The sequence below is a fragment of the Aphidius gifuensis genome, linkage group LG1 (assembly GCF_014905175.1).
Source record: "Aphidius gifuensis isolate YNYX2018 linkage group LG1, ASM1490517v1, whole genome shotgun sequence".
Lineage (NCBI taxonomy): Eukaryota > Metazoa > Arthropoda > Insecta > Hymenoptera > Braconidae > Aphidius > Aphidius gifuensis.
The window spans coordinates 16596154-16610578 of NC_057788.1; the positions used below are offsets into that span (position 1 = coordinate 16596154).

A 14425-nucleotide genomic window follows, 5' to 3' on the forward strand; every position below is an offset into this window, starting at 1 on the left:
AGTCTCTATCGTGAAGTACAGACCTCTAATTGTGAAGAACAGTATAGAACGCCCTAGAAGGCTCTGCTTTGGCCACAATAGAGACGGATTGGCTACAGAGTTTTCAATGATTATCACGGAGACATAAATTTTATCTTGGGTTGACTTTATTTACAACGAGAGGTAATTTATATTTCTAAAATGGCATACAAAAAAAAACATCATCATTTGAATCACAAAAATATGATTCATTGAAGGTAGTAAGTAAGTGGCTAGGTAAGAGGATTTTTTTGCTTGATAGAGCGCACCCTCATGAGGATACTTCAAGTATAAAAAGTACCACTGTTCCATGCATAAAGTTTTCATAGCTTACTGACACGGCGTTCGTAGTATAAGTGTTCCCGCTTACCCAGGTAGAAAACTTCCGTCATGTTTGTAATTTGTTTTTAATCATTCTAATCATAAATATTTTTCAATAGATTAAGCATAATTTTTTGTTTTACTCGAATTAACATTAAAATGACAGCTTGAGGTTATAGTCGAGATTTTAGACGACATTTATGAGAAAACGGTTCTCATCAAATTACTGTATATCGAAAATACTAAGCCTGCTGTTGTACCGGCAGGCTAGCGACGAGTAATTTTAAATATGCAACTTTAACAATCATGTTCATGTCTGGATCGGTTTGGATTAAAAACAACAAGTTTACTAAATAAAAAAATCGTCTTGAATATTGTATTAAAATATAATTACCAATTGTTTTAACATCTGTATATTGTATTGTTGACTCAGGTATATTATCATTATCATTATTATCATTATCATGTAGGAAATAAGGTAGCTAACCATACTGCTTTTCCTTGAACATTTTTATTCATTTAATAAATAAAGTACATGTAAATTTATTTAACAAAAATAAAAATGTCGAAGGAAAAGCAGTAGCTAAGGAAAAGATGTAGCTAAGGAATTGAGGTTGCCAAAAAATTGTTTTTTAAGGAAATAATGTCGCTTAAAATATAATTTTTTGGCAACCTCAGCTAACATTACTGTTTTTTGTTAGACATTTGTATTCTTAAAAATTGAATTTACATGTATTTTATTTATAAAATAAATAAAAAATGACCAAGGAAAAACAGTAGCTAAGGAAAAGATGTAGCTCAGGAATTAATGTGACTAAGAAAATATTTCCTTAAAACATAATTCTTTGGCAACATTAAGTCCTTAGCTACATCTTTTCCTTAGCTACTGCTTTTCCTTGGACATTTTTTATTTATTTTATAAATAAAATACATGTAAATTTTTTTTTCTTCAAATACAAATGTCCAAGGAAAAACAGTAGCTAAGGAAAAGATGTAGCTAAGGAATTAATGTGACTAAGGAATTATTTCCTTGAAACATAATTCTTTGGCAACCTCAATTCCTTAGTTACATCTTTTCCTTAGCTACTGCTTTTTCTTGGACATTTCTATTTTAAAAAAATAAATTCACATGTATTTTATTTATAAAATAAATATAAAATGTCCAAGGAAAAGCAGTAGCTAAGGAAAAGATGTAACTAAGGAATTAATAGGGCTAAGGAATCAATGTTGCCAAAAAATTATGTTTCAAGGAAATAATTCCTGAGTCACATTCATTCCTTAGCTACATCTTTTTCTTAGCTACTGCTTTTTCTTGGACATTTGTATTTTAAAAAAATAAATTTACATTGTAACGATTCTCGTTGCCTTAAAGGCTAAGTCACATAGACAACGGTTCGACTCTTCAACTAGCGACATCACCAACATCAAGTCACATTAGAATAGGGCAAATCCCCCCTATTTTTGATTTGTAAAATTGAGTAAAATAATTAGTGAGTAAAAACTCGCTCTCTTGTCTTTGAGACGTCAGACTGACTGGACCTCTGTTTTAACCAGTCGACGGTGAGTGGGATTTTTGTATGTTGAACATGGTGGATCAACCACCATGTGTTACCTTTGTTTAGCTTTGTTTTTGGATGATCAACAAGGCGATGACCATGATACTTTTGATACTTTTGATATTTAGAATTAGTTTGTTTATTAATTAATAATTAATATTTTGTTGGACGCGGTCCCCTTTAGAATAGGATTTTTGAGATAAATATGGATTAGTTTATTTTGTATTTTTGAGTTACGTTGGCTATTTGAGTTACGTTGATAATTGAGTTTGTGTTTGATAAATAAATATAAAATAAAATGAATTAATAGTGTTTCTTTTGTTATTATTTTGGGTTATTTATTTATTATTATTTTCAGGTAAAATTAATTATAACAGCTTTATCCGGCCCTTCTACCAAAACCCACACACTGAGCGACCCTGCGGCTTTCCTCTAGATTGCTTGTTTCGGTTGTTTTATTCATTTGTTTGATTGTATTTTGTCCAGGTATGAATGTGTTTTGAGCGCGAGATTGTGTTATGCCTTTTTCCGGTTTTAAGGTGATTTGAAAACCCCTGATTTTAATTACTATATTTTTGGATACAAATTATTATTATTATTATGTTTGATTTATTGGTTTTTAGCTTTGTTTATTAGAAAGGACAATTTACAGGTAAAATGGCGGTAACAAGCGGTCCGAGAAATGTCATTTTACAACATGTATTTTATTTATAAAATGAATAAAAAATGACCAAGGAAAAACAGTAGCTAAGGAAAAGATGTAGCTAAGGAATTCATGTGACTAAGGAATTATTTCCTTGAAACATAATTCTTTGGCAACCTCAATTCCTTAGTTACATCTTTTCCTTAGCTACTGCTTTTTCTTGGACATTTGTATTTTAAAAAAATAAATTTACATGTATTTTATTTATAAAATAAATAAAAAATGTCCAAGGAAAAGCAGTAGCTAAGGAAAAGATGTGGCTAAGGAATTAATGTGACTCAGGAATTATTTCCTTGAAACATAATTTTTTGGCAACATTAATTCCTGAGTTACATTAATTCCTTAGCTTTATCTTTTCCTTAGCTACTGCTTTTTCTTGGACATTTTTTATTTATTTTAAAAATAAAATACATGTAAATTTATTTTTTAAAAATACAATTGTCCAAGAAAAAGCAGTAGCTGAGGAAAAGATGTAGCTAAGGAATTATAACCTTGAAACATAATTCCTGAGTCACATTAACTCCTCAGCTACATCTTTTCCTTAGCTACTGCTCTTCCTCGGACATTTTTTATTTATTTTATAAATAAAATACATGTAATTTTTTTTTTTTTAAATACAAATGTCCAAGGAAAAGCAGTAGCTAAGGAATTAATGTTGCCAAAAAATTATGTTTCAAGGAAATAATCCCTTAGTCACATTAATTCCTTAGCTACTGCTTCTCCTTGGACTTTTCTATTTTTGTTAAATAAATTTACATGTACTTTATTTATTAAATGAATAAAAATAATCAAGGAAAAGCAGTGTGGTTAGCTACCTTATTTCCTACATGATAATGATAATAATCATAATAGTAATATACCTGAGTCAACAATACAATATACCGATGTTAAAACAGTCGGTAATCATATTCTAATACAATATTCAAGACGATTTTTTTATTCAGTAAACTTGTTGTTTTTAATCCAAACATGAACATGATTGTTAAAGTTGCATATTTAAAATTACTCGTCTCTAGCCTGCCGGTAAAACAGCAGGCTTAGTATTTTTGATATACAGTAATTGGATGAGAACCGTTTTCTCATAAATGTCGTCTAAAATCTCGACTATAACCTCGAGCTGTCATTTTAATGTTAATTCGAGTAAAACAAAAAATTATGCCTAATCTATTGAAAAATCTTCATGATTAGAATGATCAGGAACAAATTACAAACATAAATAGTCTATCTATCAACACTTTAGTTTCTTTTGGATAATGCAATCGATATTCTAAATTCTTTACTTTAAGGGAATTTAACAGAATATCCGACGTCGGCCCGACTGAAATCCCGACTTTCCTCCGACTTTATTAAGTCGGGCGCGACACATATTTTTCTACCTGGGTATAGTTGAACACTCTAGAACATACTAGTTTAGCGGGCTCCAAAGAATCTTCAGACTAATTACTTTATATATCCTGAGCGGCACTGACAAAACGGATTGTTTTAAGAACATTAATTTCTTAATTTGAAAAAGGTACAATTTATAGACAATTTAAGGAATATTCTTGTGTGTTAAAATTGACAGCATTCACAATAATTATCTTTATTTTTCCATCACAAAAACTATTTAAAAAATTGGTTTATTGCAGGTTTTATTACACTCAGCCATTAATAATAATTTAAGAAAAATCGCTGATAGAAAAACATTCATTCATTTATACTGACATACAGTCTTTAGAGAGAAACTATATTAAATAATATTATAAATATAATATAAACTATATTAACAAGTTTTTTAATTAGGATGAATCTAACTTATATATACCTGGTACACCTTCAAGCCTTGGTAGAAATTCGTTCCAAAATGCACAACCAGATAATCTTGGTCCAATATCTTGCCCAGTGACCTCAGCGTTGAATATAAAATAATGTGGATTATCGCGGGTGTATGGTGGCCAATCATTATCAGTCGTTGGTTTTCTAAAAAAAAGAAAAATTGTAAAATTTATCATTTGTTGGATGTCAAAATAAGTCTTTACTTTTTTAAATGTTAAATTCAACATTTTTCTCGGTGTTAAATTTTAACACTCAAAAAATATTAAAAAATCAACAATCAAAAAAATGTTGAAAACTAACAGTTGAAAAAATTTTAAAATTTAACATTTGAAAAAATGTTAAATATTAACATTTAAAAAAATGTTAAATATTAACATTGAAAAAACTGGGGGTCCGAATTAAATGCCTACACAATGCCAAACATGATACACCAGTGATAATAGGCAACATTGAAAACCTGCTAAACATTCACTTACCCAGTAAACGCAAAGTTTGAATAGACTTGAATCATTCTCATTGATAAATCACGTTCATGATCAGTGTATTTTAAAGAAGTATTGAGTGGACGGCCAAATACATATTCAACTTCATCACCGTGGATTACACCCATCCATTCACCCCACATATTTGTACTCGATCTCTGTAAAATGTAAAAAAAAACTCAACCTTGAAAGATTCTTATCGTTGATAGATACATGACAAATTATCGGTAACAGGTCATCATAACTGCAGTAAAAAAACTCTTCTATCTGACAGAATTCTTGTTCTAGGAAATTTTTAGTATTGAATTATGGAAAAGATGTCGATTAAAAGAAAAGGAATTCTCAATTAAAACCGTAAGTTTTCTTAAATTAGTAAATATTTAATCCAAATTAAATCTAAATTATATTTGATAATAGTAATACTGTGCTTGTATCGAAGAAAAAATTCTTGAACCAATTACTCTGGAAGTATTTTATTAAAAAATGAGTGGTTTGGAATAATACGTTACTGTCTTGATTCCTGACTCAACTGCCTTAATTTTAAAAGTTGGCTTTTTGAATAGAATCAATTCACTTTTCAATACAATAACTTTATGTTATAATTCAAATCAATTTTATCTTAATTTTAGAAGTTGGCTTCTTGAATAAAATCAACTTACTTCTCGATAACTATTTATGTCGTGATTTAAATCAATTTTACTCGAAGTTTCTATGCATTTGTGGACCATGTGTGAGAATATAGAATATTGCTTGAAAAAGACTATAAAAGACCAAGCTATTGAAACAAGGGTGTGGTTTATAATAAATAAAACTAATATCTCAAATATAAACCAAAGTGTAAGTTGAATATCATTGTGCGTAAACCTAAAATAAATCGCTGGAGCTAAACCTATCTTCACGTGTTATCAAAGTAAATCTAACATTTATTATATTTATTTTTAAGAAATAAAATTTTGACAAAATGAGAAACTCTCCCGCTGGGATTTGAATCCGAGTCTTTTGCTTTCTTTGGCAACTGCCTTTAACCTCTAGGCGACAGAGCTTCTTAATTTTTCAAGCTACAACAAGTTAAACACTGACTTCCTTCTTGATCTTCATTCGAGCCTTTTCTGAAAAATGAAATGTCAGTGATAATAAGTCAGTATGTGATCCACTCAATTTAAATTGTACAAATCAAACTTTAAATAATATAAATAATAATAGTAATCCAAATAATGAATTTCTGGATTTTAATGATGCTGAAATTAATAAAGCGGAAGAAACTTTGTCTAAAGCTTAAAAACTAATAAACGTGGTAGACCAAGAAAGTATTCTATTTTTGATGAAAAAGCAAATATTGTTGAGGTAAAGATAAAAGAAGCATTTGCTGGTAAAGACAGTACAGTATGAAAAGCTTCTGTAAAACGAGAATTGCAAGCTTAATTTAAAAGAAACACATGGAAACTAGTTGATTGTCCATTGAACTAACATATTATTGGGTCGAGATTAATTTTGGTAAATCAATATGATAAACTTCATAATGTTAAAAGGAAAAGAGCAAGAATCGTAGCAAAAAGTTACTCACAAAAACTAGGTCTTGATTTGAATGAGATCTTTGCACCAATCATACGATAAAATTCCATAAGTATGCTTGTTGCTCAAAACTCATCAACTATATGTTACAACTGCATTTTTGAATGGCAGTCTAGATGAAAAATTATACATGGGCATTCCTGATATGTTTAAAGAAACACTTGAAGAATTGCAAGATGATACAAATGCAAATATCAAGTTGAAACAAATTTAACGAGGAAATAAAGTATGTGAAGTCAAGAAGTTACTTTATGGCCTTAAACAAGTTGGCAGATAATATATATGGCAAATATATAGAAAAAATATATGGCAGTGGTACATAAAGCTGAATGCTAGTAGTGTATCTGATAGAGTTCTAGACCAGAGGGAGGTCGAAAAAAGGTAGATCGGCGAGGGGACAGGGGACTGCAACTCGGTCGGTAAAACAGAGATAGTAAAGAAATTTTTCATTTGAATTCCCAGTTGTTGATAATGCAGAGATGGTAAAGAAATTTGTCATTTTAATTCCCAGTTGTTGATAATGCAAAGATGGTAAAGAAATTTGTTATTCCCAATTGTCATGTGTCGGTAATACAGATTTGGAAAAATTTTGTCATTTTAACGTGCGATTTCTCATGTCTCATGTCCTGTCTCATTAAATAACAAAAAAACATTCCTTCGAGCCGGGTTCGAACCAACGACCAATGGATAACTTTTTAAATTGTTTATAACAATATGCAATTACAGTCCAGTGCTCTACCAACTGAGCTATCGAAGGTTATTTGTAGGACTTCTCACGTTTCATGTCCCATACATAAATATTTTTAAAATACAATTTTGCGAAAAAAAATTGCTGACTCTCCATACGTGTTATTTTTTTTCAAATCGACCAATGTATATATAAATACAACTTTGCAAAAAAATTAGCTGACTCTTGATACGTGGAATTTTCAAATATAAACTAATAAAATGCTGTCGTAGTATTTAATTGTTTATGATAAAAAATAAATATTCATTAATATGCACGTGAGAATTTGCTGACTGTAAATACGTGTCATTTGAATAGGTACTCCTTCTACTATTCTATTGTATTTATCCCTATGTAAACGAGAAGTTTTTCTGAAATTTTATCATTCGAATATCAAGACTGTAAGGAAAGGTCAGAAAGCAATTTAATAATAAACATTGATAATTAGTATTATATTTTATACATATTTATTTGCTTGAAATTAAAATGTTTGTAGAAAAACAGCATTCAATAGAAATGGAACAACAATTAAATAATGTTGCTAAAATGGAAAGCAAATTGGATGTCAAAAAAATGTCTGAGTTGGAGGTTAATAGAGAGTACAAAGTAACAGCTCTACAGAAGATTCATAATGAATACAATGGAGTTATGGCTACATTAAATGATGAATTTAATGTCTTTCTATCAAGCAGAATCGCCAAGTTTATGAAAAATAATGATTATTTTACAAAAATCGAGAAAGCAGCGATCGATGGATGCTTGGATCTTCTTTTTTTCGGAGGAAAATACAACAAATGTGAGTTCATTTTCTCATAAAACGAAAAAAATTAGAAAAAGTTTGTGAGCTCTTCTTCAAATATAATTATTATTATCTAGACAAAAAAAATGATTATAATATAAAACTGATAAACACCAAGACTAAGCGACTTTCAAAAAATTGTAAATTATTGAAAGATTTGACAAAAGATGTTTACTATGCTGTGACAAAAATTCAAAGTTACTGTGGAAAAAAGTCTGGTGCAAGACTATCAGTCGAAATAAATAATAAATATACTGTTTTCTTACCTAAAAATAATGCTGAATATTATTTTTATAATAAAAAAAAGTTCCTTGAATTAGAGGATGGTATTAAAAGAAGAGTTTTAACATTACAATGTATTGGAGAAAATAATCAAGTTGTATTATTAGAAAATTGGCCTAAGCCTATACACACAATATTCAATAAATAAATTACATTTGAAAAAATTTATTTTGTTATAATTTTTTATTAAAAAATTCTTATACCTATATACATTGTAAATATAATTATTCATAATTCTGATTCATTTTCCCATGTATCATGTTCAGAATCGAAACCTAACCATCTTACAAGTACTTTATTTTTACGTTTTTCTAAAATTTTTTCAACAAGATATATATCTGGATAGCGTACTGGACTCAGTTCTTCTTGATAAAAACATCCTTCAACATTGTTATCTTGATAGTCAGCAAGCTTGTAAGTTATCGGTATTGTATTCAATACTTTTGTGATTGTAAAAACTCAGTTGTCCAATTGGGAGTGTAGCCTTTTTCGAAAATTTTTTTATATTTACTTATTCGCACTTTATCACCAATTTTAAATTTTCTTTTCAACTTTGATGTGACACAAAACATTGGATTTTGATTATGATATATTTCCCTCAATATATCCTTTTCATTGTTTTTAGTTACATTTTTTGGTTTCATAGTTCTGTGCTTTGTATTATTATAATTTCTAATCAATTCAGGAAGTATAGTCAACCATTTATAACTGCCTTGGAATGTAAATCTTTCCCACATTTGATTTTTCAGGGTTCTATTAAACCTTTCGACTATACTTGCTTTTAAAGTACTATATGTTGAGTACATATTTATATTATATTTTTTCATGAGATTCTTAAATTCACTGTTGTAAAATTCTTTGCCTTGATCGACATGTAAATGTTTTTTTGGATATCGACCTTTCAGGAAAACAGATTTTATCGCTGCAGTAACATCTTTTGCACTTTTTGTCTTGAGTGGTACAGCAAATGCATATTTGGAAAAATTATCAATTATTGTAAGTATAAACTTGTAATTTTCATTTACGGAAGCATATGCACTCATGTCGACAAGATCACATTGCCATGTTTCATCGAGAGCTCTAATGTCAACATGTCTACGTTGATAATATCTGCGAGCAGGCTTGTGTAGCTCATGTGCCACAACGCTTCTCAAATAGTTATTGTCTTCTTTTTTATTATTTTTTTTTGTTTTATTCATTTTTATTTTTGATTTTCTAAACGTACTCCCAAATTTTCTGTCAAATAGTGAGATATACTTGCAACTTCTGTACTCAGCTCATCTAATGTATGACGTGATTTTTCAACACTTTTTTGCAATGTGTCCACTTTGATTGTCAGTTTACTAATGACTTCAGTGATATATTTTTGACTATCTTCTTGCATTATTCTAAGTAGATTATTAGTTTCATTCTTAATCAGAATCAATGCTACTTTTTTTGAGACAGCATCATTCATGTCTTGAGCATCGGCAATGTGACATAATTTTTTTTCTGCAATGTCATAATTTCCGTCTTCTGTAAATTTGAAACCTTCTCCAGGTGGTCCTCTTATTGTATCGCCATCACTTTTTCCTCCGATAGAATATTTTCGTTTATTTGATAATTGACGTCCAAATATATCAACACTAGACATTATTCCACTCCAATGTCCTTTTAATGACTGTACATTAAAGACTGAATGAACATATATATTAACAAATAATACCAGCTTCTCTTAATTCTTCAATAATTGAAAGAATTTCATTAGCGTGACTATTATTTCCAGCTTTTTCTGAAGCTACAAGTAATTGAAGACGATTGACAAGCTCATTGGGATCATCCCAATATATATAATTTGTATTATTTATTTTCTTATTTTTTTGTAGTGTTTTGTATTTTGGTAATACAAGTGCTGAACCTTTTTTGCTCTCTACTTTTTGTTTTCTCAAAGACTTGACAAACAGTGATACATAATTTTTATATTTTTGTGTCCTGTTTGTCAGAAATGCACCATCAGGTTTGAAATTTTTACGATGTGCATTTGTTAATTTTATAATTTCAATAAAAATTTCTCGATCAACTTTCCGAATAATAGATGCATTAGGTGATTGTTGAAATAATAACTCCAAGAGACCTTGAGTAGCCGGATAAATTTTATCTTTCACATAAATATGATGATTTTTTATTCCAATCATTGAATTACCAAACAATAATTTATTGTTTTTTAATTTTTGAATGGTGTACATTGTATTTTGAGCCTTGTCATGAGAATTTATTGATTTTTGCCTTTCAAGGTGCTTCTTTATCATCCAAATTTTTTTTTTTTTCTCCGTTATATCTTCGTCTGTGTCATCATCATCAGCATCACTAACATTATTCTTATGAAAAGTTAACGGATCAATATCAATTTTTTCGTCATTATTTGTCAATATTGATTTTTCATCTTCTCCTTCTGTCTCGTATTCTTCTTCTTCTGTCGTGTATTCTTCTTCTTTTCTTTGAGCATTATTTTTTTTTTCTGCTTGATTTTTACTGGACCTTGGTGCTGGTTTCTGTTTTGATACATCTGCTAGCATTTTTTTTAAAGGCTCAGTTATAGGTCCTAACACCTCACTTGTTATTCTTTCATTTTCAACTCGACCATATTTAATTAATTTATGTTTACGTCTTATAGAGTCACTTGCTTTTTCAATTTCATGCAATAATGATTTTTCAGCATGTAAGTTTGTATGCTTCATGATAGATAATGATGCTGTTGACAGTTCACAGTACACAATCCTACTGTCTTTTATTTTGGAATTTTTACTATATATCGTATAATATTACTCTAAATTATCTGATATTTTTTTTAGATAGTAGATGTACCAGTGGTGGTAGCAGAGGGAGAAACTGTATTTTCAGCAGAATCGTTTGTAATGTTTATATAACAATCAAAACCTCTCCTGTATCGGCCATTATTAATGTCACTATCTTTGTCAATCACAAGGAATCCATATTTATCTTTATTCCAACATGTCGAGCATATATTGCGGAATTTTACAAATTCCATGTCAGTATTTACATGATCATTGTATATATGCTTTAAATTTCTTTCATCTTGACGAAAAAGTACAAAAAATTGGCATTATCTCTCACCAAATGTTTGGGTCTGTGAGCATAGGTCTGAAATAAATAAAATCTATCAACTGCTTGATGTCTACCCATGCAGAAAAATGCTCGAACATTATCTTGTTTTTCTGTAGATATATCATCGAAAATCATCAGTGAATTTGGTCTAGCCTCTTCAGGTTGAATAACTTTCTCATGTTCATTGAATGGAAAATAACCAATTTCTTCAACATTATTAATAATTTTTTCGAGAAATTTGTACTTTGGCTGATTAAGCGATTTGGAATACACATAAACATTCTCAAATCTTAATCCATTTGGGTGAATTATTATTGCAAAAAGAGCGTTTGTTTTGCCAGAATTTGAAGGTCCACAAAATACACCTCTCACACTATTCGGTAATAAACTTCCATGTCTTTTTTCAGATGGTTTTTTTGGAGCAGTTTTTTGCACAATTTGATCAAAATTGATGACTGGCAACTTTAATGGTTGTTCTTGAAATTCCATGTTTCTTTTTTACAACTGAACAAGCTGCTAGCTTAATCTGTACTAACGTAAAACCATATAAATACTCGGGATTTTATTGAATGCAGTTAGTTCTTCAAAGACAATGATTGAGCATCAACGTGCAAAAAAAAAAATAAAAAAAAAAAGGAAGGGGTCTGTTGAACAGTATCATCAATAGCCTGCCATTTGAATTACACGTTCCACAGTATAATTATTGTGGTCCGGGTACAAAGCTCGATAAAAGATTAGCTCGTGGTGATCGCGGTGTTAATCCGTTGGATGAACATTGTCGTGAGCATGATATAAGCTACTCAAAAAATCCTGACAATCTCGAAGAACGACATAAAGCTGATAAAATACTTGCCGATAAAGCTTGGCAACGTGTATTTGCCAAAGATTCGTCACTTGGTGAAAGAGCCGTAGCTTGGGGTGTGACAACTGCAATGAATTTGAAAACGAAACTTGGTATGGGTTTAAATAGAAGCAAAAAGAATAAAAAAATTCATCATAAAATCAAGAAAATACAAACAACTGAAAAGAATGATAAAAAAGTTAAAATCATCCCAAAACAAAAATATAAAAAGTATTTAACAAGTCTCAACAGGATTATAGATATATCAAAACAATCTATAAAGCCTGGAATCACTGATCCAATAAAGACGGTTCTGGAAAGTGCACGTGTTGCTGTCAAAAAAGTTGGTGGAAAAAAAAAAATTCGTTTACCACGAATTTTACCTCTTCCATTGAATAAAGAAAATAACAGTGATGGTAGTATACTACCATTTTTAATACCACTATTTGCTGGATTAAGTGCATCTGGTGCTATGACGGGTGGTGCAGCAACAATTTCAAAGACAATAAATGTTGTACATGCAGCAAAAAAATTACTACGAGAAAATCAACGTCATAATAAGAAAATGGAATCAATTGTATTGGGCAAAGGATTATTTTTATCTCCTTATAAAAGAGGACTAGGTCTGTTTTTAAAGCCCGCAAAAAAATTAAATAAGAAAAAAAACTTGTAATGCTACCACATCGAGCTCTCACAAATATTGATATCATCAAATACGCCAAAGCTTTTAAAATTCCTTATTTCCGAGGAGTTTTCATGAGGAATGGATTACCAATAACTGGTCCTCGTAAAAATGAATCAGCAATTGTAAATCTTGATGATAAAGATGGTGCTGGTACACATTGGGTTGCATACAAAAAACGGCTCAATGATGTCATTTATTTCGATAGCTTTGGTGATTTGAAGCCTCCACAAGAGCTGATTAATTATCTCGGTGTTGGTAGCATTAAATATAATTATGAAAAATATCAAAATTATAATACAATTGTTTGCGGTCATCTATGTCTCAAATTTCTGGCTGGCAAGAGACTATAAATAATCATGACACACGCTAAAATAATCATTAGTCATGGATGATTCATTTACGTTGACATTGTCGGGCAGGTCATCGACTCTTGAAACACAATACTTCCCGCCGATTGAGTTGTCAGCAAATAAAAATTATGTTGCTGGGCTTGTCGAGTTTACAACATTTAATTCTATACCGAATATTGACGTTGGTAACAATAAAGTCTACATTGAAGGTTGTAAACTAATCACAATTCCAACAGGAAGTTATGAAATTGAGGATATTGAAAGTTATATCCAAAAAGCAATATGTCAGAATGACGTTACTATTAGTATTAAACCAAATAACAATGAACTACATAGTGAGGTTAAATGTAACAAACGTATTCATTTTGAAATAGAAGACTCGATTGGAAGATTGTTGGGCTTTACAAAACGAATCCTCGAAGCTGATATTCTACATAAATCTGACTTGCCTGTTGCCATATTGAAGGTCAATACACTCCAAATTCAGTGTAACATAACAACCGGTGCATATATGAATCAGCACAAAGTTCACACAATACATGAATTTTTCCCAGTTGTGCCTCCTGGATATAAGATTGTTGAAGTACCATCTCATGTCATTTATCTGCCAGTCACAGTGCGAGCAATACATCAATTGCAATTGAAAATTGTCGATCAGGATGGTGAAATTGTGAATTTCCGTGGAGAAGCGATTACAATTCGACTACACATTAAAAGTGTCAAATAGGAAAAAAAAATATGGGCATCGTTTTTAAAAAAAAAGAAAAAAAAAAGAAAAATAAACATAATAATAATAATAATAATAAAATAATTGGACAAAGCTATAAATGCGAGACATTATGCCAAAAAAAAATCAGTCAAAAGCAAGGAAGCAAAGCGATAACACATCAGAGTATTCAGTTTCTCAAGAGTCTCGGTCTGGATCCACGTCAACAACATCAACGGAAATAAAAGTATCATTTTGTTGCTTTTTTTGTATTATACCATGGATGAAATTTTGAGTATACAAGATCCAATCATTTTTGATGAATTGATTGCCCATTGTGAGTTACATGCTCATCAGCCTTATGGCTCTTCAACATTCAATAACAACGATGAAATCCGGATTGGAATTCAACATCAAGATTTATGTGTACTACCAAGTAAAAGTTCACTACATATTACTGGAC

The 14425-nt window shown here is 30.2% G+C and overlaps 1 protein-coding gene across 5 annotated transcripts in view; it reads right to left on the minus strand.

Moving 5' to 3' along the window:
- The window catches only part of LOC122849567 (acetylcholinesterase), a 274697-nt gene that overhangs the window by 120684 nt on the left and 139588 nt on the right, over positions 1-14425 (minus strand). For all 5 annotated transcript variants that reach the window (XM_044148342.1, XM_044148350.1, XM_044148335.1 and 2 more), the window contains 2 exons: positions 4890-5053; positions 4403-4557 (listed from right to left, as the gene is read on the minus strand). In XM_044148342.1, the coding sequence (XP_044004277.1) occupies positions 4403-4557; positions 4890-5053 (319 nt within the window). The remainder of the gene's footprint in view (positions 1-4402; positions 4558-4889; positions 5054-14425) is intronic.